This window comes from Nicotiana attenuata, unplaced genomic scaffold (assembly GCF_001879085.1).
Source record: "Nicotiana attenuata strain UT unplaced genomic scaffold, NIATTr2, whole genome shotgun sequence".
NCBI lineage: Eukaryota > Viridiplantae > Streptophyta > Magnoliopsida > Solanales > Solanaceae > Nicotiana > Nicotiana attenuata.
The window spans coordinates 743,916-771,192 of NW_017670348.1; the positions used below are offsets into that span (position 1 = coordinate 743,916).

General features: G+C 39.5%; 1 protein-coding gene and 1 pseudogene across 1 annotated transcript; one reads left to right on the forward strand and one right to left on the reverse strand.

Moving 5' to 3' along the window:
• Positions 1–316: 316 nt before the first annotated feature.
• On the forward strand, positions 317–4,660 carry LOC109238198 (BTB/POZ domain-containing protein NPY4-like). Its single transcript, XM_019404624.1, has 4 exons — positions 317–955; positions 2,021–2,090; positions 2,203–3,378; positions 3,519–4,660. Exons 1-4 carry the CDS (start codon positions 894–896, stop codon positions 4,092–4,094), a joined length of 1,884 nt encoding a protein of 627 aa, XP_019260169.1. The 5' UTR covers positions 317–893; the 3' UTR covers positions 4,095–4,660.
• Positions 4,661–12,622: 7,962 nt separating this feature from the next.
• Positions 12,623–27,277, reverse strand: part of LOC109238190 — a 29,475-nt pseudogene continuing 14,820 nt past the window's right edge.

Sequence of the window (27,277 nt, forward strand, 5' to 3'; positions counted from 1 at the left end):
TACTTTTTGCTCATGTTTGGAAGTTTTTCTTTCTTTTTGTGGTTTGTAGGTGGAAACATATCGTATCAATGGCAACTGCTGTTTCTCTTGTTCTATGAAGATTTTGTTCTTAATAGTTTAAATGTGTTTGTTGATTATGGATGATTTAATCCATGATTTCACTTGCAGTTGCCCAAGTGGCCATGAGTAATTACTAAAATCTGGGATTCACATTGCATGCAACTTTTCGATGATGCCAAAAGGGGGAAGAGATATTGTGCTTTAATTTTATTCTGAATAATGTGATATTTATAACCTAAATTAAACCTGGGTATTTTATACTTCATGTCGAAAAGACGGCAGTTGAAGTGTTGAACCCGTAGTATATAAACTCCATCCACGCCTAGTGTCGTGTTATGTTTGTTGAGATGCTATGTGTTAGGAATTTGCTTTTTCCATTGCCAATATGAACCACTTTTTTAATTTGGGTGGTAGTGTGTGTTTGTTCATATTTGTACAATTTTCCAGAATAAGTTGATGCTTTTTGTTGAAAATTTTAGTGGTGCTCTTCAATTCATACCATTCTGATGTGTCTTTGCTGTGACAGGTATTTCTATTTCAGAGGAATGTTGATTCTGGTGTTTGCAAATTGTTTTTTCAAAAAAGGCAATTTGGAAGTTTTCTTAAATATATAAACATTTAGAGTGGAGGGATTTTGAAGATAAAGAATTAGTGGAAGGGCGGTGGTGTCAGTGGACAGCAAGTCTTTTGGTTGCGTCTTAAATACTAACACTGGCGGATTCAGAATTTAAACGTCGTGAGTTCTGAGTTAAAGAGTCATTTCCTTCTTTTTGTTTGCTGAATTTGTGGAAAGCTCCGAATTGAAATACCGGAGGTGAAGAGAATTCCTGAAGATGAAGTTTATGAAACTTGGATCGAAACCTGATCAGTTTCAGACTGAAGGAGATAATATCAGGTGAATAATGGACTTAATTTGGTGAATGTTGTTTAGTTCTTTCCCAGCATATGTTCTTTTTGGATTTGTTTATTCTGCATATATGTCTTATTTCCAGATGAGTTTTAAGTTTGATGCACTAAAATGGTAGAAATAGTGTTATCAAAGGCGCGCTTAAAGCGTGCTTAAGCCCTAAAGTGACGCTCAAAACATGTTGAGCCCTTCGTTTCGCTTAGCGATCGCTTCAGTGTTGTCATCAAGGCTCTAAGGCATACTCTTCCTTGCCAATGAGCGTAATCCTGAAAAGACGACACTAAACAATTGATATTTTACTTTGTCATAAATTTTCTTCAATTTCTTTGTCCATATATTTGGTATTCATGCTTATAGATATTTGTCTTGGATTACACATACATATTTGTAGTTTTTTTTCCATTTGCGCATTTCTTCATTAAAGCCCACGCAGTTAAAGCCCGAACAGACCTTAGAGCTTTTTTGCGCTTTTTGCCTTTGATAACACTGTGTAAAAACCATTTATACAACATGTCACTTATTAGGTAATTACAAGTAAATTTCTATGATAAGCATTAATAGGTTACTTGATAATATAATTACCTACTATGAAAGGTCAAAAATCACTGAATGTGAAATCATTTCCAGATGTACTTTTTTATTACTATATTGCTATGGCTGTTAATTTTTGTTGTCTTCATTCAGGACAGTTCTTCTGCTCACATATTACAAGCACAGAAAGAACATCATACTGTACATTTTGCTTGTTAGATGAAAAATGCTTTTGCTGTTGTCATTGCTTAACTCAATCTTCAACTCTTTGGTTGAGTAATAAATTGAAATTCTGATAGTGGCTCCTTTGTTAGTTAAGTAAAACCTCCACTTTTCAGTCAGCTAAAACATGGAGTATCAATTATAGACACCAAAATAATACTTAGCATTTGTTGTTTCGATTCACTTGTAGTTCTTCATATGCTCTTCACATATGAAGAACTAATGTGGATAGTTTTACTTTAAGATCGTTTGCTAAGTTTTTCACTAGCCATATGATGTATGAACTTTGTATATATTCAGGTATGTAGCAACTGAATTGGCAACTGACATGGTCATCAATGTTGGAGATGTGAAGTTTTACGTCCACAAGGTATGTAGCCTTTCTCAATCCGTATTTGTTGGCTGTTTCCTGCATGAAAAATACCAAATATACTATCTTCTCCAGCCAAAATATTTTCTGATTACAATACAACTTTCTCCAGTTTCCCCTTCTGTCGAAGAGTTATCGCTTGCAGAAGCTAGTTGCCTGTACAAATGAGGAAAACGGCGATGAAATCAACATCCATGATATACCTGGTGGACCTGCTGCTTTTGAAGTATGCGCAAAGTTCTGTTATGGTATGACAGTAACTTTGAACGCATATAATGTTGTTGCAGCTCGTTGTGCAGCAGAGTACTTGGAAATGTACGAGACAGTTGAGAAGGGAAATCTTATCTACAAGATTGAAGTTTTTCTTACATCTAGCATCTTCAGAAGCTGGAAAGACTCTATCATTGTTCTTCAGACCACAAAAGGTTTTTTCCCCTGGTGCGAGGAACTAAAGATCGTTAGTCATTGCCTGGATTCCGTGGCATCTAAAGCTTCCACAGACACCTCAAAGGTGGACTGGTCTTATACTTATAACCATAAAAAGCTTCTATCTGAAAATGAAATTGATCTGCACTGCGACGTAGTGAACAAGCAACAGCTTGTTCCAGGAGACTGGTGGGTTGAGGACCTTTGCGAGCTTCATATTGACCTGTATAAACGGGTCATAACAACCATAAAAACAAAAGGAAGGATGTCTGCAGAAGCAATAGGTGAAGCGTTGAAAGCATATGTCAATCGAAGGCTACCTGGATTCAGCAAGGGCAAGATACAGGGAAGTGATCCTGAAAAGTATCGGTATCTGGTTGATACGATTACTTGGTTGTTGCCCAAAGAGAAAAATGGTGTTTTGTGTGGTTTCTTGATCCGATTGCTGCAAGCATCTATTGCATTGGAATGTGGACAAACAGTGAGAAGTGAACTGAAGAAGAGGGTCGGGCTGCAGCTGGAACAGGCAACAGTAGGTGACCTTCTAATTCGGGCTCCAGAAAGTGAAACTATTATGTTCGATATTGACCTAGTACAAGACCTCGTAGAGCAGTTCATGCTCCATCAAAAGAACAGTCAGATTGATTATCCAGCAGATAATAGATTCCAGGATATACGGCCTGTGTTTGCATCAAATTGTTCCAAGGTTAAGGTGGCTAGGATGATTGACGGATACCTTGCTGAAGTTGCTAGAGATCCAAACCTACCACTATCGAAATTTGTCAATCTTGCAGAGTTGGTATCTGGTTTCTCCAGGCCTTCCCATGATGGAATTTACCGCGCTATTGACATGTATCTCAAGGTATCCTTTTGCATTTCTCTTTTTTGAATTATGTATGCTTGGGTATCTCAATTAAATTGAGTGAATTGGTGAAACACACCAAATTTTTGTGAAGGATTTTTCGTCAAGGATTATGAATCTTCATTATTTTCTTTTGGTAGGAACATCCCGGGATTACCAAAAGCGAGAGAAAAAGTGTTTGCAGGCTGATGGACTGCAGGAAGCTATCAGCTGAGGCCTCCATGCATGCTGTGCAGAACGAGCGCCTTCCTTTGCGAGTGGTTGTACAAGTTCTGTTTTTTGAGCAAGTCAGATCCACAACATCATCCGGTGGTGGCAGCACTCCCGACCTAACTAGATCAGTTAAGGCTTTGCTCCCGGTGGGATCTCAGGGGAGCTCCACCTCTGCTACATCCAATACTGAGGAAGATTGGGATGCTGTGCCCACGGCCAAGGAACTTAAAGCTCTGAAAGGTGAGCTTGCTACTCTAAGATTGAGAGACAGGGAACATACCAACGGTAGTAACTTGAACAACATGAAAACAAATGCGGAAAAAGTTGATGGTAGCAAAGTGAAGGGTTCAATCATATCCAGAAAAATGTTCTCAAAACTGTGGTCAAATAAAGATAGACTAAGTGAGAATAGCAGCTCAGATACATCAGAAAGCCCATCATCTTCAAATGCAGGGGAAACAAAGTCTACCCCATGTAGAAGTAGGAGGCAATCTATGTCTTAGTATTAGCTGCAGAACAGCCCCAGGCCTTTGGTTTGGTAATAAGAGCACAGTGTGTGATCAGTGGGTTAGACGCACGTCACGGATTTGAATTCTGTCGCGAACTAAAGCCTGGTATTTAAGTGGAGGAGAGTAGCGGGGCGTGCAATGTGTGATCAGGGGTTTAGACGCACGTCACAGGTTCGAATCCTGGCGCAAACTAAAGCCTGGTATTTAAGTGGAGAAGGGTAGAGGGGTGGTTCATTATTCACCAAGTTTCGAGCCGTGTGCGTGCTGGTCGTTGGAGATTTCTCGATTATCAAAGAAAGAAAAGGATTAGCTGCTGAGCAAACGAAGTTTTCATGAGCATGTTAAATGTTTCACTGCCTGTTGACACTAGGATTGTAGAACTAAACTTATTTAATTCGACTGTATTTGCAAGGTAGATCAACTTAGGACTGCCACTGTATCCTCTAATTTCTAGTTTTTCCAATGAACTCTATAATCCCCAAGATGTATAGGTTTTCACTGCGATTATAGGCCATCTTTTGAAGGATTAGAATTGGTTTTGGACTTGTGTTTTAGTTCTTTATTCTGGTCTAATTTCTAAGTGGTTGAATAACTGTGACAGATAATTAAAAAGATCTTGGTCCAATCTTTATTACTTGTCAAAGGGTGGTTATGATTAAACACGTTCCTGGCATGCAAATATTCAAAGTTTAATTATTGAATCCACATCGCGTGGCTCATGTGTTTGGTATGATGAAATATATGTTCTTGAGAATAATAAATCAATCTTTATGTAAACATTATAATAATATATTACCAATAATTAATTAGAGTACCACTTGTAAGTTTGTATATAAGATAATCTGAATATAGTAAAAAACGTAAAGATCAATTTTTCATAAAATAAATCACAGCGATTATGAACGTGCTAATTGGGAGCGAAAATTGGTGGAATTGAAGAAAAGTACTAACTCATAAAAAAGAGGTGGTGTATACGGGTAAAATCGAGCCCGCTGCATGACTAGACTTCCCAGTGAGCCAAACGGAGCAGGAACGTGACCGTAATATATCGGGTTCAGAGCGAAGAGCCCCTCGTATCAGGGCTTGGGCAAACACCTGCCCTCGGGGATATCAGGGCCATATCCTCGAGGTCCGATTTAAGGATTGAGATTTCGGAGAGTATTACCAAGCAGCTGCTCACAACTAACAAAGGGTCGTGATGTCCGTGCCTAATCGGATATCACGGCGTAAATCTCAGCTCGTATCGGCAGAAAATCAGTGATCGGCGAAACTAAAGATTTTTACCTTTTTTAGAATTATACTTAGGGTAAAATTCCCCTACTATATAAAGGGGAAAGCTTATTATCCATAGAGAACATTGTAACACGCATATCAAACCAATATATTCTTATTCTCTCTGTTATCCAAAGTTCTTACTTTTGTTCATCAGCTACTCATTAGTGTGAGCTCGGAATCAAGACAAGCACTTCGTTAAGCCGTTACTGAGTCCGTGATCACTGCGTATTGGTTTGACAATTTATTACATCTTTTATCTGTTTAATCTAACACCATTTATTATTTGTATTGAATTAATCCACATATCCTTAAAACGAAATATAAATTCAATTGTTATCCGTTTTTTAGGGTAAACAGTTTGGCGCCCACCGTGGGCTAAGGATAATAGTGGCAATTTGATACAAATTTTCATAACACACTCTATTTTACGCTTGTTCTTCGAGTTTTTAATTTCAGGTCAAATTACAAATGCCAAACCCCAATATGCCCATTTGGGCGTTGATGCTGAGTCCGGCCACCATGGCGAGAACAACAATGTGGTACCCAGCAATGAGGTACCCCCTGCTGACCCCAACGGAGTTCCAGTCGCGGACCCGATCGATGCAAACTCACATGTCGCTATCGAAGCAAACTTGCCTACCGACCCCGAAAATAGCTTTTGCGGGGGAGCCCAGTCGGTAGCCCGGAGTACACACGACGGCGAAGGTGATGGGATCAACTTGCGGGTGATCTTCGAAATGTTGCAGGCTCAACAGGCAGCAATAGCCCGGTTGCAGAACCAAAGCTACGCCCCCAGCAGAGTTGAGCCCGAACCATCCCGAAAAAACACTCGCAGAAATGAACCGGCATAGAGAGACCGGGTGAAGCTGAACCTGGGACCAACCCTGAGATAATAAAAATGCTTGAGGAACTGACAAAACGGGTGGAATCGGGAGAAAAGAAAATCTAAGCCAACGACCAAAAAAGTGTAGACCTACAACTCCATGGTTGATCAAATCCTAGGAGCACCCCCAATATTGAAAGGCTTGGATTCCAAGAAGTTCGTCCAAAAGCCTTTCCCCACGAGCGCAGCTCCGAAACCGATCCCAAAGAAGTTCCGTATGCCCGAAATTCCAAAGTATAACGGGACCACAGATCCAAATGAACACGTGACCTCCTACACGTGTGCCATTAAGAGAAATGACTTGGAAGATGACGAAATCGAGTCGGTTCTACTGAAAAAGTTTGGGGAAACCCTGTCTAAAGGATCAATGATATGGTATCACAACCTGTGCCCTAATTCTATTGATTCGTTTGCTATGCTTGCGGATGCCTTCATAAATGCTCATGCCAGGGGCCATCAAAGTCGAGACTAGAAAATCAGACCTCTTTAAAGTCAAGCAAAAATATAACGAAATGCTCAGGGAGTTCGTGTCAAGGTTTCAAATGGAAAGGATGGATCTGCCTCCCGGTTGCAGACGATTGGGTTGTCCAAGCATTCACTCAAGGACTCAACCCCCAAAGCTCTTTGGCTTCACAGCAGTTGAAACAAAATTTGATAGAATACGCGGCGGTAACTTGGACTGACGTCCATAACGGATACCAATCAAAAATCAGAGCAGAGGATGATCAGCTCGGGGCGCCCTCTGGGTTCGTGTATCCCATCATACTAATGAAAGGTCTAAAAGAGTCGTCGATCATGAACCAAGACCGAGCAGAGATCAATATCAACCATACAACGGAGATCGAAGGATAATGGTTCCGGACTCAACCCTACGAGGAGTGAAAAAAGGAACAATCGAGGCCACAATAGTCCGGGACTCATGAATAAGAACGATTTCGACAAGACACTCGGGGCCCGGGAGGCACCGAGAATATCAGAATACAACTTCAGTGTCGACGCTACCAACATCGTGTCCGCCATCGGACGCATCAAAGATACCAAATGGCCTCGACCGTTGCAGTCCGATCATGCCTAGAGGGACCCGAACCAATGTGTAAGTATCATGGCACTCACGGCCACAGAATCAAAGACTGTCGACAATTGAGAGAACAAGTAGCCCGATTGTTCAATAACGGACACCTCCGAGAATTTCTGAGCGATCGAGCCAAAAATCACTTCAGGAATAGGGATTCCAACAAGCAGACCGAAGAAGAGGAACCTCAGCACGCCATCAACATGATCATTCGTAGAGTTGACATTCCCCAAGGGTCGATGCTAAAGCGCACTAAGGTGTCCCTTACAAGGGAAAAATGGACTCAAGATTATATACCGGAAGGAACCGTATCTTTCAACGACGAGGACGCTGAGGGCATCGTGCAACCACATAATGATGTACTGGTAATATCTATACTCATAAATAAATCTAGAGTTAAGTGAGTGTTAATTGATCTAAGTAGCTCGGCCAATATCATCAGATCGAGGGTCGTAGAACAACTGGGTTTACAAGACCAAATAGTGCCTGCAGTCCGAGTTTTAAATGGATTCAACATGGTGTGTGAAACTACTAAAGGGGAGATAACCCTACCGGTGAACACCGCCAGAACCATTCAGGAGACGAAGTTCTACGTCATCGAGGGAGATATGAGATGCAATGCTCTGTTTGGAAGGCCATGGATTCACAACACGAGGGCAATACCCTCGACACTGCACCACGGAATCAGGATTTGAAGGTGCCAATAGGTTCATATGATGATTTTGGACTTAAGCGTATGTCCGGATATTTATTTGGAGGTTCGTACATTGGTTTGAGATGAAAGTTAGAAAGTTGAAGGTTTGGAAGGTTAAAGGTTTGACCGAGAGTTGACTTTATTGATACCGGGTTCATATTTCGATTCTAGAAGTTGAAATAAGTCCGTTGTGTTATTTGGGACTAGTGTGCAAAATTTGAGCTTATTCGGAGTTGGTTTGATGTGATTCGGCATTAGTTTTAGAAGTTGGTTTGATATAATTGAGTGCCATATGATGTTCCAATTCCCTTGGTCAATCTATTCTTGCTTGTGTTAGTCTAACCATACATGCCTTAAATGATTTCATTAACTCCTGTTCTACCTCCTAATTGATAATTTTCTCTCATGCTTTAGTTGAACTTGTTGCCTCTTTTATTTTCACATGCTATCATTTCGTTGTCGATTATCATTTTTTTTGAAGTTATTATACATGTTATCTCTTTCGTTGTTGATTATTATTAATTGAAGTTAAGTTATTGTTCATGTTATCTCTTTCATTGTTGACTCCCATTATTTGAAGTCATTGCAACACGTTATCTCTTCCATTGTGAGTTATTTTTATTTAACATTGTGGTTACGAATTGTCTCTCATTGTTGAGTTATTGGTGTTGAAGTTGTGAAAGCCGTTATCACGTTGTGAGGATATTATTATTGTTGAAACATCTTCCTTTTGAGCATTTTACATTTATTGTTGTTGTTGATATTCTTGTACCCGTTGTGGTGGAGCCGTGGGCTATTATTGTGGAAACATTAATATAGTGTATTGTTGGAAAATTGTGATATATGAGCACATGTGGTGCGACTTGTTACTATAACATGATATTGACGCGCATGTGGTAGTATAAGGCTTGGGGTTGATGGGTATGCGGCGGTATAAGGCGGGACTTATGTGCGTGTTGCTTGTAGGGGAACTACGTGAAGCCACGCGGCGTCATAAGGTGAGCTAAAGTGCGTGTAGCTATTTCAAAAAAACTGTTTTTCAAAACCTATTTCAAATGTAAGGCTCATGCGACGGTAAAAGGAAATATTGTGATTGAAATTGAGAAATGTGTATACGAGGCGGTACCTCGGTTGTGATTCTTAATTATACGAGGCGGTACCTTGGTTATGATTTCATTATACACGAGGCAGTACCTCGTTGTGATGCTTGCTGTTTATTTCGTGTTGCAAAGAGTTTTGGTGGGAACATTTCTTGTTGTTTCATCATTTATTGTTCTAGGAGTTGTTGTCCGTATATGATCATTGTAGCCCCTTTAGTTACTTCTTTTATGTTATTTGTTGATTTTCAGTACTAGTTCATGTTATTATCTTGTTTCGTATCAGTTAATTCTTCACTTTATATTACATTTTCATACTGTTTATTTATATCCTTGTAGGTATCTTGACCTGGCCTCGTCACTACTCTACTGAGGTTAGGATTGATACTTATTAGTATCGTTTTGGTGTACTCATACTACGCTTTTGCATATTTTTTTGTGCAGATCCAGGTACGTCTACTCGTGCCGGTCGTTAGAGATTATTCATAGATGCCTTACAGAGACTTCAAGGTATGCTTGCCCAGCGTCCGCAGGCCTCGGAGTCACCTTTCCTATTTTACTTCCTGTTGTATTTCTTTCATACAGCAATGTATCAGATATCTTAGTTTTATTCTATAGAGCTTATTACTCTGTTTCACAGTTATTGGGAATTGTATGGTTGAGATTCTATTTTTCAGAGGTTTATATGAGTTTATTAGACTGGTATTTAGTATTTTGTTAATTACATCTCTTCAATTGTTATCAAATGTTAGGCTTACCTAGTCGTAGAGACTAGGTGCCATCACAATATGCTATGGATGGAAATTGGGGTCGTGACACAAGTGAATGGGTCCTTGTTCACCTATGATATTTCCAGCATTCATGGGATTCAATCCCAATTTTAGTTGGTCTATTAATTAATGAGGACAAGCAACATAAGAGAATTCGTAAAGAACTGTCTAGTTCTTTAATATTTACCCATGTGAATTCTCTTTTATTTTTTTGCACATTATACTAAAATTAACATGGTTAAACCAACTATGTCAACTGGATAAATTATCAATATTGATAAACTTCAGGTTTACACCATGACGTGTGTAATTATCAATAAACTCCAAGTTTATTTTAATGAGATTTTATATCAATAAACTTTTATTTTATTGTGGCATTTTTGTATTTGTATAGTACAAACAGGAGAATAAAGCGGATAGCTTTTCACATACATATTACCCCGCTACAGTTTTAATAATATAAAAATATTATATCTTCTAATTATTTATAGTAACAATATAACCAACCGCTTTCGCGAATACTTTAGAAACTCAATAAGTTTCTTTGAGATTTACTAAAACACAATGCCTTATTGATAATCAATTTTATTCCTCCAAAATAGTAATAATTGGCTCTTCCAGATTTCTCAATTAATTTTGTACTACCATATATTCATCAACATCCGTATGGTGATTATCTCTTTCAAGGAGAAAGTTATACCATTATGGTCATGGTCAAAATCATTATAGGCAAGATATGTTGATTCTATTACTTTTGCCATGTAATAATCACATTGGCATAATATTTTGGCATAGTCATAATATGTACGTGATCAATGACCATTCATGCCATAATAATTAATTATTTTCTTATTTCATCTCAAACCTCCTTCTAGAGGTTATTGTGGTATATTCACTGCCACTAGCACGCTCATATTCTTCCAAAAATGAATATATATTCATAAATCACAAACTTTCACATTCACATCATGACTGGACCATAATCATCTATATGTGCTTTACAAAATCTCATGTCAAATCGATGACAAATATTACTTTCACAGAGTGAATGATTATTTTGAGAATCCTTATTGTTCTCATTATCACAATGATGACGATTATAATTTCGTCTATTGTCATGTCTACATCCATTGATACCTTCATGATAATAATTTCGTCTTCTTTCAAACTTATCACATACTGCTATCAATTCTCTTAAGGGAACGAGAATGGAGCAAATTCGATGGGACGGATTTTCACTTTTTGTGCTCACAATCATACATGAATTTGATCATGGCAAGACATAAAATCTTTTACCACTTTGGGTGGTTATAATTTCTTACAAACTCTATTAGAGCTATAATCAAAATTTATTGTCTTTGCATCAAATTATAGAATTTAAAAGATTTAAAAGAGAAAAACAAGGTACAATACCTACCTTAAATCCAGAATTTATTCCTGAAGGAAGTTCATGGAACAATGACAATTATTATGCTCAATATTATATACAAGTTGAGTATTATGCACGTATCCCAACCATGGTGACCAAAGCAGATGCCTAGTATATGAATATTAATACATTCACGCAAGAGCCTCATGCAAATTCCTATCTTCTCTCCACGGGTGGTTTAATTTCTCAAACATTAGACAACTAATTAATAATATATCTACAAATTAAAACAACGGCCTTCTACTCAATTGGTTAGAGTCTCGTGTTGATAACGTGTTATAAATAATAAAAGAAGAAGAGTATTGTAGAGAAAAGTAGTGAGAGAATTCTTATTTATTTGGGATGAATTATAATGAAATAAGACCCCTCTATTTATAGGGCAAAGATGACTTAGGCACAAAGTAACAAATTCGAAAATCACTATAAAATATAGAAATTCAACTTAAATACAATTCTATTTATAACAAATTCCTTGATTTTAGGCTCTAATCTTGCCCATATTCTCTTGCCTAATCTTTCTCTCCTTCTCACACCTCTCTCATCAATTTCCCAAACTGAAAAGATCAATCTTCGGTAACAGTTTGAAGACCCTCTGCCAAATCAGGTTCTACTATGTATCTATAAATGCAAAATCATGCAAATATACTGAATTTAGTACTCGAATTGAAAGCATCAAAACTTTTATAATAATAAAGAAAGAAGACGAGACATATGCTTAACCTAGACAAAGCGGATGATAGATGTCTAGTAATACCCTAAGAATTTAACATGCTATAAAAAGTTGCTTGTCATACTTTTTAGCAAACAATTTCACTAATTACGGGTAGTTCCCTTAGTTTAATTACTTTTCAGGTTACTAGATAGTGTAAAACTTGTGTATTGAGAATTCTATATGTGGCTACTGCGTTTTACTGTCTATTTATTCACAATAATTAATTTTCGTTGACCACATCCTATAGGGATCATCAAATTAATAGCAATATGCCTGTTTCAAGAGTCATATACGCGACAACGCAGAATACTACTCGAAATTACATATTTAATTAATTGATATTCGGATGCTAGAATTTCACCTCTACCATCAATAAGTTCACAAATATGCAAGTTACCCAAATACCCTACTTTAAACTTGGATATTAAGTATATTATTATTGCAACTCACTCGCCCTATGCACAAATTAAGGAACTTGGTCCCATTTTATTAGAGAAACAACTAAATTCTAGTTTGCAATCTTTTATTGTCATCATTCACAAGCAATTCAAACTTCAAGCAATTAATCATTCATCTTTTTTTTTTTCCTCTCAAATAAATGCTCCACAATCTCTACGAATATTCCCATTCTTGCCACTTTTCACACCAACTCGGCCCAATTTGGTCATCGCATTTACAAATGCTGCTTGAAAAGCTTTGGAGTTATTGGCCCACAAATCAACAGTTCCTTTGGATCTTTTGTCTGTGAACAACACTTGGTCTGAGGTGAATAGGCCCATTCCTTTTTGTAGGTTTTGGTAGTAGACATTGTCAAAGGTATTGGGTGTGATTGGATCCATATTGATGACTATCTGTGGGTCCCCATTCTTTGGGCACATTTGCTGTAATTGGGCTGCAAATGTCTTGCTTAGGGTTGGGTCCAATGGATTTTTAGGGCTAAAGTTGTAAATCCGTTTCGAAAACTTGTTGCAGTGAGAAGCTCCGGTAAAAATTGTACGGGACGTCCTATTTGGTCGTCCCCATTTAACCTATACCCACTTTTGAAAAAAGATTTAACCTGTACCCACTTTTTAAACAACTTCAGGCTTTCTCCACCTCCTCCTTCATTTTCTTCTTCTTCTTCTTCTTCTCCTCCTCCTTCTCCTCCTCCTACTCCTCCTCCTTCTTCTTCTCCTCCTTCTTCTCCTTCTTCTTCGAGTGACAATGACTTTATATAGTGGTTGTGAATATATTTTAATGTAGTTTATGATGTTTTTCAATCGTGAGTTGTTATGACGTTTTATTTTATACTATTGCTTAAGGTTCCTTCTTCTTATTTTTCTTAATTGCAAAATGGGTTCATTAGATTTTTTTTTTTTGACAAATTGATGATTGGGGTTTGTTCCTGATGATATTTGGAGTCCATGTTTCAAATTTGAGCTCATTTTGAGTAGATTTAGGTATTAAATCGTATATTGGATTGTTATAATTCGAAGAACAAAATTTTCGTTTCTGGGCAATTTTCACTTCAGACTTATTGGCCTTAAGTGAATGAAAACGTTTGTTGCACTTCAGACTTTGGGGCCTTAAGTGCATCTGAAGTCCAATATTTCACTTTAAAATTATTGGCCTTAAGTGTAGCAAAACGTTTGTTGCACTTCAGACCTTTTGGCCTTAAGTGCATCTGAAGTGCAATTTTTCACTTCAGACTTATTGGCCTTAAGTGCATGAAACTATTGGTTACACTTCTGACCAATTTGGCCTTAAGTGCATCTGAAGTGTAAATTTTCACTTCAGACTTATTGGCCTTAAGTGCATGAAAACGTTTGTTGCACTTCAGACTTTTTGGCCTTAAGTACATCTGAAGTGCAATTTTTAACTTCAAACTTATTGGCCTTAAGTGCATCTGAAGTGCAATTTTTCACTTCAGACTTATTAGCCTTAAGTGCTTGAAACCATTGGTTGCACTTCAGACCTATTTGGCCTTAAGTGCATTTGAAGTGCAATTTTTTCACTTCAGGCATTTTTTTTATAACTTCAGACCTGTCTGAAGTTGATCGTAAAGTGGTTACGCTTGAAAACTTTTTTGCAAAGCGATATAAGTTCAATTGTGACCCCAAAATCGGGTATAGATGCAAAATCCCCGAAGCTCCAAGAGTCTGGGCCGCTATTAAGAGTCAAAAGTTTTTTTTTAGGAAAACTTACACAAATGTCCCAAATAAATTGCAACTTACCAACCTCTAGCCATTAGTCATAGACTTATCAAAACTAGCCAAGTACATATAAAAATTAAAAAATCAAATAAATAATCTTTCTCTCAAAGAATCACATGCAAAAATCACCTTTCATATGTTTAAGTGTGATTAACAATATTAGATGAAAGACGTAAAGGAAACTTCATGGATGAGGTAGCAAATAAGGTGATGAAATATAAAAAAAATTACAAATTTCCAAAAATCTTAGCAAAAAAGGAACTTTTCAATGGGTATAGTTGAAATTTATTAAAAATATATAGATAAGTCAATATACAAAATTTGAGGAAGATTGAAGGTGATTTGGACTAGTTTTGTCTCAAAATTCATAATTAAATCGAGTTCAAAAAATTCTACTGCGACACATGTATCACGCATGTCTCTCCCACACAGGTATACATGGATATACGTGTGATACACAATTGATACAAATATGATACATATGTGATACATAAATGATACACAGTGTGATACACATATCATTTTTTTTTCCAGTTTTTATCGGATTTTCAATTCAAATCACCTCAAAACTTCACCAAATTATTCCAAAACCGAGATTCAAGCTCCTTAAGAGTACCCAATCTATTCTAATAACACCCACTCAAAAGAAAGCAAAAATTTGATATTTTTTTGCTACAAATAGCTAATTGGTTGATATTAGTAATATCAGGCTAATATTAGTAATATTTTATGAATTGGCCAATTTTTGTAATGAGCTATTGATCACGCCCAACTTTTCCTTATAAAAGGACAAAGTGATCATTGCAAATATATTCTGGTTAACAAGTCCGGAGTCGAATCCCACAGGGAATTAACCTACCAACCACAGCTATTGGACTCACACAAATTCATGTATTCAATCTTCAGAAGTTTTAAGTAATAGATTGGATGGTTACTAACTAAATATTACGTAATGAAAATGCAATAATTAAGAACTAACTACGAACAGGTTGTAGACAAGAATTGGAATGATCTAAGATTTTGATTTTCCCTATTGTCGGAATCCTTTCCGCTACGTTTCCTATAAATTTGCCTAAGTCTTCTCTATCGATCATGAGCATTCTGATTGTTGTAACTCTCTCTCCCGAGTAATTACAACAATATACTAGACATATTCTCCCGAATTACGCTAGCTGGCCTTAAGTACAACTCACTTAGATCACAACAAGGTTTCGTTATCCCTAATCCTACCTTTAAACCCTTCGTATTGATCCCTCATATACGTTAGGAGTGAAGTTGTTCAACAACTACCTAAATATGCATTCTCTCTCGAGTACTACATACTAAATAGGAACATTTAATTGAGAGCCCTTCAATCAACAACAATAAGCATATAGTTGAACAAATAGAGAGAATGCTATGGCAAATCTATATTAACATAACGAGAAAATCATCCTTCAACAGGTTCCACCAAAACCCTAGATTAGGAATTTAGCTACTCATACTCATAGTCACAATATCCAAAGTAATTTGCATAATTAAATTACAGAGTAAAGATAAAAGGATGTAGAAATCGATGATTCTAACTCCCAAGTAGTGTTCCACGAGCTATGCTTGCCTCCAGTTGCAAAAGTCCTTTAAAGTGACATTTTTGGGTCTATTTATATGTTTAGGACAAGACCTAAACGTGTAGGTCAAATCCTACTCAAGCCGGGAAACAAATAAAGTCTTCAAAACTCGGACTGGACCTGGCCTCAGGCCTGGCGTCGCCAGTCTAACGCCAGTCTCAGCCTGGCCTTTGGTTGGCCTCGCCAGGCTAAAGCCTGGTTCAGCCTGGCCTTTGGCTGGCCTCGCCAGGCTAAAGCCTGGTTGAGCTGGTTTTTGCCTGGCCTCTCCTTTTCACTGTTCTCGCGCACACTATCAACGTTTATGTATCCCTTTTGTTCTACTTTCATCTCCAATTCACCTACACATAATCCATTACGCGCAAATAAAGTGTAATTTATCTATAAAGCATGTAAAATGCAAGGCCCATAGTGTGCTAAACCATGAATTATAGCCACATATCAATACCCCCACTTAAACATTGCTCGTCCACGAGCAATCAAACTACACTCAAGGACACAACCTATTAAGCAATTCCCTTGACTCATTATACCATGAATCTTTAAAATAGTTTATGCACAAAGGTGTGACATCCTCACCTCAAGAATCAGCTCACTTTCACAATTCACTTACTTACTCTAATATGGAGGTCAACAATATTACTTTTCCTTTATGAATCATGTGCCCTCACCCAATCAAAGAGCTTAGTTCCACACACAATGAATTTTAATAACGCAGGAACTCAAGATAGGAAAAATTCACTCGTTTCCAGAAATAACCTTCATATGCCCCAAATGACGTACCATAAGTTTGCCCGTAGTGTAATCCTCCACTAACCGAGTTCATTCAGTCTAAGATCAAATAGGACTTTCATTGGTTGTAATGTAGGCTTCGGGTCGGGTAGGATACATTTGGATACAAGTGACTACACCTCCCTTAAGCACTTTAATACAAACACTTTAACCTTTAAGCCCATACTTATGTCAAACCAAAATTCCACTTTAACTTTACTATATTTTACCCCCTACTTCTTTAAGCACCAGTACATCAAAAGTCACCACCATCAGGAATTATTTTTTTCATACACTACAGCTCCTGATGGTGGATACACTACAGCTCCTTATTTTATTTGTTCCACTCAAAAGCCCACCCACCACCCCACACTTTAACTTTTCCATAATTCATCACAATCCAAGTGCTCATGAGAGCTGACAAGGTTCAAATATATAGTCGATCCAAACAAAGGGGTACGACTTGTAATGGGGTTACCAAAGAAACATGATTATAGGTTCAAAGGGGTTAACTACGATAAATACATTTAGGTGGGTACTCTATATGTATCTGGCTTAACAAAGAACCGCCTATATCACTTCTTAGACTGAACAAGACTATTATTTCGCTTTGCACACACACGGGGCAAGTTCTAGACATCAAATGCAATGCAAAAAATACATACAAACCTCACGAAGACATGGCACATAACTCTTTCACGATTGGTTTTTATCACGACACTCCAGTCAAAACAGTTAAGCAAATTTAAGAATCCACGATTTAAGGTTTTTATCCTAGAGTCAAAAATTGAGCCTAAGCGTCACAACCAGAGTACTGACTATTCTTAAGGAATCACAAAGCTCAGAGATATTGATGTGATTAAATGCATAGCCACGTGGTTCCTACTCCTAAAAATTAAAACTACCTACACCCGGTTCAATTAAAAACCCTTGGAGAAGAACCTCGACCCAAAGAAAAACCAAGGGGGAATTCCTACACTACCTGCACAAAAAAAAATCTTTTTGGTATTTTATTTAGACTTACTTCCCTCAAAAAAACTGTCTAGGAGATCCATCGTCGGGAAAAGTCCATCATTTTTAAGCTTTTTTTATGCTTAACTCCTAAAAACAACTAAACAAAAATAAAAAGAACTAATTCTAAAAATAAAAAAACAAATTCTTAAAAAAAATAACTAAAACGATTAGCTAACGAAAACGACACTTACAACAACAACAAAAATAGCTAACAACTACTAATTTCTACAAGTTCCCACTCCACACTTAGATCATGCATTGTCCTCAGTGCATGCACAAATTGACAAAACAAGAAATAAAAAGAGTAGGGTTCAAGGAAACTCCCTGATCAAACAACGTCTTCATCCTCTGACGCTCTCCACTCTTCATCATGTTCGTCCTCCTCCTCATCATCATCTCCCTCACCATCTAATTGCTCTGGCTCAGCCTCAGACTACTCCGGTGTGTTGATATCCTCATCATCGGGGAGTCTGTATCCATCTCCTACCCCAACTAGCTGCTGGGCATGAGCATTGAGCGGGTACTGCTACTCTAATTCAGTCCTCTCCTCAGATGTGGCCGGGCGACCCCCTATCCGCAGATGCAAATCCATCATCCCATAGAGATGGGCCATAAAGCTATCATCACGCGCATTGCGCTCAGCACCTGTCAATGAAGGCATAGCAGTCTCGTCCTTCAGTTGGAGATTAGTGATGTCCGTTTGTCGGATGAGCTGATCGATAGTGTGGTCAATCTCAGGCTCCTCCTTAACCCCCTCGTGCTGTAAGAACCGAGTCAAGAAATTAAGAAATGGCATTCGATCTATTTTCTTACTCGTTCTCACTGATGACATCTGGTAGCGGATCAGATGACTCACATTCACCCTCTGCCCTGTCATAAGGAAGTATAGCACAGGTCCTCTCACAGCTCATAAGTGTGTCATGATTGCACGGTAGGAGCCGTGCGATTATCAGCTTAAGCCACACCTAAGCCACCGCCTTCATCTTCTTCTTAGGGAACCTCTTGTGACTGTTTGTTACCTTATCCCGAACCCATGCAGCCGTAGAGTCCACACCACAGAGCGTGTGCCTCAGCTCTCTATGTGTAGGCCAGCGAATGAATTGGTCCAATGGCTCCACAGGAACATTTGGCGCACCTAAAAAGTCGCATATGGCCTTGGCTGAAAAATCTATCAAGCGTTCACGGATTGGCACCAGCTCCTTAGTGTCTTGTGGGTTAAACCCTGCATAGAATTCCTAGACTAGGTTGAGATTGATGTCCCCTTTGTTCTTAAAAACATTGCTTAACCCAAATCCTGGATGCCTTTCCAAATCGCCGGATACTTCACTTTCACGCTGCGTTCTTGGACAGCTCCTTCTGGATGGACATGTTTAGGCCTACAACGCCTGTACCAATCCCTCATATGCGGAGGTATGCTGTTTATGCCAAACTCCCGTTGGCGTTGGGGTTGTGGACGCATGGAAGCTATAGCTGCCACAGTTTGTGCTCCACTCAGACTAGAGGTAGCTTCTCCCCCTTTTCTCTTCTTTGGAGAAGGTGCGGAGGTTGCCTTTACTTTAGCTTGGGCAGTTGAAGTGGCCTTTCCTTTGCCTTGGTCTTTTCTGGGAGGCATTTTCATTCCTACACAAATAAGCAGTAATCAAATAATGCTACATTACACAATACACACATAATCTTTCCCAACTTGCTGAGGTTACTCAGTCTTCACCTTGTATTTTCTTAATATTAGAATCAAACAACAACACATGGACTACCCGTGAGCTACCCCACACTTAGATTTTAACGAGGTGCACGATTACATAACACTAGTTTATTAATCCCGGAGACTCGAGTTCCAAAGGGGACGAGGAATGCCATTGAGGCATTATATCAAACACTTAACAAGCACTAGTGCCATGGGAGTTCTTATGGAAATGAGGGATTGCCTTATCCTCCCAAATCGGCTCGGGGGTTCGTACTATCACATGTTTTCACAATCGCAATACCATTCCTACGGGGTTCATAGGATTGGGGCACACAAACTCAATACCACCAACAATGAAGAACAACCACCAACTCAATACCTGTACCAACTCGAAATTACAAAGGAAAGAGATCAAATCATACCTTTGAAGCTTTTGAGAGGAGGGAGTTGCCTGAGACTTTCTGATGAGTGTGAAAGAATAGCAAGACTAAGCTTGACTTCAATGGGGATGGTAGAGAACCCTATGGCAATGTGCTGGTGAGTGTGTGTGGGTGAGCAAGCAAATCGTGCAGTGGTTTTGTGTTCTTGTGAATTTTCTTTTAGAGCTTGATGTGTGTTTGGTTTAAGTGAGGTTAGGTTTTTTTTTGTATTGTGTTCAGTGTTTTAGGACATGTAGGTGAGGTTAAGTTCGAATTAAATAAGGAGAAAAACATTAAAGTGGGCCAAAATACTTACCCGGCATTAGCCAGGCATCGCCAGCCTATGGCCTGGTGGACCTGGCGTTAGCCAGGTGTAGCTAGCCTAAGGCTTGGTGGACCTGGCATTAGCCAGGCGTCACCGGCCTTCGGTATGGTTGAACGTGACATTAGCCAGGCGTCGCCAGCCTATGGCCTAGTTGAACCTGGCGTTAGCCAGGCATCGCCAGCCTAAGGCCTGGTTGAGTCTGGATTTATCCTGGCTTCGCCAGCCCCAGCGCCTGGTGTACGTCAGGTGACGCTTAAACCCTGCTCGACTTGCCCAAACTCACCTGCAAACTTGTTAGTTGCTAAAAACAAAAAGAATAATTCTAACTACACTAAAAATTAACTCCGAATTGGGTTGCCACCCAACAAACACCTCAGTTAACGTCGTGGCACGATGAATACAACAGTCCAATAGGTTGCCTGAGGTTCGATCAAATGAATTACTGAGACTACCTTTGCTTTGTCCATGCCTACATAATGTTTTAATCTATGCCCATTAACTCTGAACTTGCGAGAGTCATTTTTCGCAGCAATCTCTACGGCACCAGTGGGATGAATTTCAACTACACGAAATGGCCCTGACCATCTTGTCTTTAATTTGCCCGGAAATAACCTCAGTCTTGAATTATGTAGCAATACCCTATCTCCGGATTTAAAACTCCGCTCAATAATATTTTTATCATGTATCATCTTCATTCTCTTGTATAATCTTGTGCTCTCAAAAGCGTGGTATGGAAACTCATCAAGCTCGTGCAACTCCGTGACTCTACTTGTTCCCGCAGCTTCAATCTCGAGATTCAACTGCCTCAACGCCCACAAAGCTCTATGCTCCAAATCCACTGGTAAGTGACACGCCTTCCCAAACACCAACTTGTATGGCGACATGCTGATCAAAGTTTTGAAAGCGGTTCGATAAGCCCAGAGTGCATCATCTAACTTTTTCGCCCAATCCTTTCTAGTAGCATTCACAGTCTTTGTCAACGCACTCTTTATCTCTCTGTTCGAAACATCCACTTGCCCACTCGTTTGTGGATGATATGGGTGGCAACCTTGCTGCGTACAATATACTTTTATAACAACTTCGCAAAGGCTCGATTATAAAAGTGAGTGCCTCCGTCACTAATTATCACCCTTGGAGTGTCAAATCGGGTGAATATGTTCTTTCTCAAAAAACCAATTACCCCCTTTGCATCATTTGTAGGGAGCGTTGCAGCCTCCACCCATTTGGACACGTAGTCTACAGCGACGAGTATGTACTTGTTTCCATATGAGCTGACGAAAGGCCCCATGCAATCGATTCCCCATACATCAAACACTTCTATCTCCTGAATTGGGTTCATAGGCATCTCATGTCGGCGGGAAATATTCCCGGTTCATTGGCATTCATCGCAGCCCTTCACCCATAAGTGAGCATCTTTGAACAATGTCGGCCAGTAGAAACCCGACTCCAAGACTTTTGCAGCTGTCCTTACTCCTCCGAAAGGCCCACCATATGGTGACACGTGATATGCCTGCAAAATAGAAGACTGGTCTATCTCGGGGATACATCTCCGGATCATGTTATCAATACAAATCCTAAATAGATAAGGCTCATCTCAATAATACATGTGAGAATCACGAAAGAACTTTTTCTTCTGGACAGAGGAAAGGTCATAAGGAACAATACCGCTCGCTAGGTAGTTTGCAATGTCTGCATACCATGGCGCTTCCTCAAGACTTGTGGCTAATAGTTGTTCATCTGGGAAAGTTTCCAGAATCTCTTCTACCTCAACCTTCTTCTCAGCTCCTTCCAGCCTAGACAAGTGATCAGCTACTTGGTTCTCCGTTTCCTTTCGATCATGGATTTCCAAATCAAATTCTTGCTGTAGTAGCACCCATCGATCAGGCGCGGTTTTGACTCCTTCTTCTTGATTAAGTACCTAAGAGCAGCATGGTCAGTATAAAAAATTACCTTCGAGCCTATTAGGTATGACCTGAATTTGTCAAATGCGAACCACTGTCAGTATCTCCTTCTCGGTCACAGTGTAATTTAGCTGGGCTCCACTCAGCGTTCTACTTGTGTAGTATATTGGATGCATGACTTTATCTTTTCGCTGCCTAAGAACTGCTCCCACAGCATAGTCACTCGCACCACACATCAACTCAAATGGTTTCTCCCAGTCAGGGGCAACTATGATAGGTGTTGTTACCAGTCTCTTCTTCAATTCCTCAAACGCTACCCTGCAGTCATCAGAAAACACAAAAAGGTGATCTTTTTCAAGCAATTTACACAAGGGATTAGCAATTTTGGAAAAATCTTTTATAAATCTCCTATTGAAACCGGCGTGCCCAAGGAAACTTCTGATTGCTTGACAGAAGTGGGTGGTGGAAGCTTTTCGATCACATCAACCTTTGCACGATCTACCTTAATACCTTTACTCGACACTAGGTGCCCCAAGACTATACCTTCCTGTACCATGAAATGGCACATTTCCCAGTTGAGTACCAGATTCGACTCGATACACCTCTTCAATACTCTTCTTAAGTTCATAAGGCAATCATCGAATGAGTTTCCCACCACTGAGAAGTCATCCATGAAAACCTCCATCATTTCCTCTACCATATCCGTGAAGATGGCCATCATGCACCTTTGGAATGTGGCAGGTGCGTTGCATTGTCCAAACGACATTCTTCGAAAAGCATAGATTCCATAAGGGTAGGTGAACGATGTTTTCTCTCTGTACTTTGGGGCAATAGAGATCTGATTATACCCCGAGTACCCATCCAAAAAACAGAACTGGGACCTGCCTGCCAATCTATCCAGCATCTGATCAATGAATGGCAGTGGAAAGTGGTCTTTCGGGTAGCCAAGTTCAAATTCCTGTAATCCATACAGATTCGCCAACCTGTGACTGTTCATGTAGATATCAATTCGTTCTTCTCATTTTTCACTACCATCATACCGCCCTTTTTTGGCACACACTGAACTGGGCTGACCTAGTTGCTGTTAGAGATGGGGAATATGATTCCCGCATCTAACCACTTAATCACTTCTTTCTTCACCACTTCTTTCATATTGGGGTTCAGCCTTCTTTGATGTTCTCCAGAAGGTTTGTGTCCATCTTCTGGTAAAATCTTATGCATACAGAAGGCCGGGCTGATAACCTTAATGTTTGCAATGGTCCAACCAATTGCAGTCTTGCACTCCGTTAGTACCTTCAAAATCTGTTCTGCTTGCACATCTAACAAACTAGATGAGATAATAAATAACAAGTAAAGTTGAGTTTGGTCCTAAGAAGGCATACCTGAGATGAGCTGGTAGTGGCTTCAGTTCCAACTTTGGCGGCTCTTCTATCGATGGCTTAGCTGGAGGAATTTTGTTTCCTCTAAGTGCAAAGGCTCAATTTCGAGCTCCCTTCTCCAAAAACCTTGGCCTTTAAGAGCAAGTACCCACTCTGCCAAGTCTTCTCCATTTGCTTCATCTAGGTTCATGAGACAGGCTGCTAGAGGGTCTTTAGTGTTCAATGTCTCATCTTCCTCCTCCAAAATTACATCCACGGCATCTATTAGAGAGCAGTTAGAAAATTCACTTGGTCGCCGCATAGATTTCTGCACGTTGAATGTTATCTATTCATCATTTAATCTCATTTTGAGCTCTCCAGTCTCACAATCAATTAGAGCTCTCCTAGTGGCCAAGAATGGTCTTCCCAAAATTATAGGAATTTCCTCGTCTACCCGACAGTCAAGAATGACAAAATTTGCTGGGAACACAAACTTCTCAACCTGTACTAATACATCATCAAGGATACCAGAGGGCCTCTTCACTATCCGGTCAGCCAGCTGTAGTAACATAGACCTGGGTCTTGCTCTTCCAATGCCTAACCTCTTGCAGATAGCCAGGGGCATCAGGTTTATGCTTGCCCCCAAATCACAAAGTGCCTTAGCAAACGCATAGTTGCCTATTGTGCATGGAACTGTGGAACTCCCTGGGTCAGACAACTTCTTGGCTATGGGTCTCGTCACAACAGCACTGCAAGTCTGAGTCAGTGTAACCATGGCCAAGTCTTGAAAGTCGAACTTACGAGACATCAAGTCCTTCATCATTTTTGCGTAACCAGGCATCTCCTTTAAGGCGTCGATCAACAGAATGTTTACCTTAATTTGCTTCAACAACTCCAAGAATTTCTTGTACTACTCATCTTTCTGATTTGGCCAATCTCTATGGGAATGGTGTTGGAGGTCGCTTCAATTCCTTTGATTTGATTTTTTTCTTGCTCAGTCACTGCTTCAACTGTCGTTTCTTGTGCTACCTCAGTCTCTTTCGCAACCTCTTTTTCTTTGCTGGTGTTCTCTTGTGCATTTTGTACCATCACCTCAGTTAACCTTGTTGAATCATCTATCTCAATGGGTATTGGCACCAGTGTTTCAGTAGGTCGGCTTTCACGAGAAATTTCTTGCTCTTGATCTAAGTCTCTAGCATTTCGTAGACTTACTGCCATAAGCTTTTTCGGGCTCTGCTCCTTTGGATTGATTTGTGTGTCTGCAGGTAACGTCCCTTGGGGACGATTGTTTAAAGCCATCGAAATCTGTCCTAATTGAATCTCAATATTCTTTATCGCTGATTCATGTGAGTCTCTTTGAGTTATTTCTCCAGTGGACCCAATCAATTGTTGCATCATCCCCTTAAGTTCAGCAAACCTATCATCGTGTCTCACAATCTGTTGTTGTTGAGGTTGTTGATAAGCCTGCTGTTGATTTTGCTGGTTGTAACCCTGTTGCCTTTGGTAAGGCACCACTTGACCCTGTGGTCGCATAGCGCCAAGATTGTTGCTATTGTTGTATTGTTGCTGAGCTGGTCTATATTGTTGATTCTGCTGACCCCAATTCTGACCACCTTGCCTATGTCCCCTATAGTTGGCCACATAGTTTATATTTTCCTTATATTGCTGGTTATCACCTTCCGTAGTCCACGAGCAAACATATGGTTGGTTAATGAATAACGTACATAAACCCCCATTAGTTGCATCAACTATGTGTACCTGCTGCTTCTGCCCTGATTCATCTATCTTTTTGGTGAGGATACTCATTTGTGTCACTAGAGTGGCCATATTTTATGCTACGGAGTTAGTTGGGTCTAAAGCCACTGAGTGAACTACAAGAGTGATTGGAGAGTCTCTTGTCATCCATCCTGAATTTTGGGCCATCTTGTCAAGTAGGATCTTGCTTTCTCTAAACATTGCTAAAAAATGCTCCACTTGTTGAAGCATCAGCATTGGTCTTTAAGCTATCTGCCAATCCCACGTAAAACCTCTGCCCCAACATCTGCTTAAGAATTCCATGATGTGGGTACTTAACAAGCAGACCCTTGAACCTCTCCCACGTTTCTTGTAATGTTTCTGTCTGAAGCTCAATATCTCATCAATTTGTTGAGTAGTCTTATTGGGCGGGTAGAATTTGGTCGCAAATTGCTTGACTAATTCCTCCCAAGTAGTGATGGAGTTTATGGGGATTGAATTAAGCCAAGTCTAGGCCACTCCCGTCACTGAGAATAGTAACAACAACAACCTTATTGCTTTCGGTGTCACATTATGTTGCCTTTGCGTGGCACATATCGACAGGAAATTTTTCAGATGCTGCTGAGGATCTTCAACGTATGACCCTGAGAACTGTCCCTTGTTCTGCAACAAATGTAGCATGTTATTTGTGATTTGAAATGATTCCGCTTGTATCTGAGGGACTACAATTGTGGTTGCCAGATTGTCGGCGGTGGGTTGTGCATGTCATACAATGTCGCTTCTGGCACAAAAGGCACCACACCCTTATTGTTCGGGTCATTTGCATTTTTTCTATTGTTTGGATTTTCTACTCCGTCATCCATGTCTGGTTCGATTTGTTCTGTTGATTTCCGTTGCTGTTTGCCTTTCTTGATTGCACGATTCAGTGCCTTGAAAACTTTCTCAGGATCTGATAACGCTTCGGACAGTTCACCAGTTCTTGAGGAGTTTCTAGGCATGCACCTGTAACACCCAAGACTGCAAACATTAGAATTTCAAAGTACTTGGTTTAAATTGAAGAAAATTGACTACGCTAAGAATTTTAGCACTTCTTTTAGATGCAATTAATAACACTGTTTTGTCCTCGGCAACGACGCCTAAATTTGATCAAGCCCAACTATGCCTTATAAAAAGGATCAAGCGGTCGTTGCAAATATATTCCGGTTAACAAGTTGGGAGTCGAATCCCATAGGGAATTAACCTATCAATCACAACTATTGGACTCACACAAATTCACGTATTCAATCTTCATAAATATTAAATTAATAGATTGGATGGTTACTAACTAAATATTACGTAATGAAAATGCAATGATTAAGAACTAACTACGAATGGGTTGTAGACAAGAATTGGAATGATCTAAGGTTCTGATTTTCTCTATTGTCGGAATCCTTTCCGCTACGTTTCCTATAAATTTGCCTAAGTCTTCTCTATCGATCATGAGCACTCTGACTGTCGTAACTCTCTCCCGAGTAACTACAATAATATACTAGACATATTTTCTCGAATTACGCTAGCTGGCCTTAAGTACAACTCACTTAGATCGCACCAAGGTTTCGTTATCCCTAATCCCACCTTTAAACCCTTCGTATTAATCCCTCATATACGTTAGGAGTGATGTTGTTCAACAACTACCTAAATATGCACTCTCTCCCGAGTAATACGTACTAAATAGGAACAGTTAATTGAGGACCCTTCAATCAACAACAATAAGCTTATAGTTGAACAAATAGAGAGAATACTATGGCAAATCTATTTTAACATAACGAAAAAATCAACCTTGAACAGGTTCCATCAAAACCCTAGATTAGGAATTTAGCTACTCATACTCATAGTCACAATATCCAAAGTAATTTTCATAATTAAATTACAGAGTAAAGATAAAGGAATGTAGAAATCGATGATTCTAACTCCCAAGTAGTATTCCACGAGCTATTCTTATCTTCGGTTGTAAAAGTCCTTCAAAGTGGCAATTTTGGGTCTATCTATATGTTTAGGACAAGACCTAAATGTGTAGGTCAAATCTCAGTCAAGCCGGAAAACAAATAAAGTCTTCAAAAGTCGGTCTGGACCTGGCCCCAGCGTCGCCAGCCTAGCGCCAGCCTCAGCCTGGCCTTTGGCTGGCCTCGCCAGGCTAAAGCCTAGTTGAGCTGGCTTTTGCCTGGCCTCTCCTTTTCACTGTTCTTGCGTACACTTTCAACGTT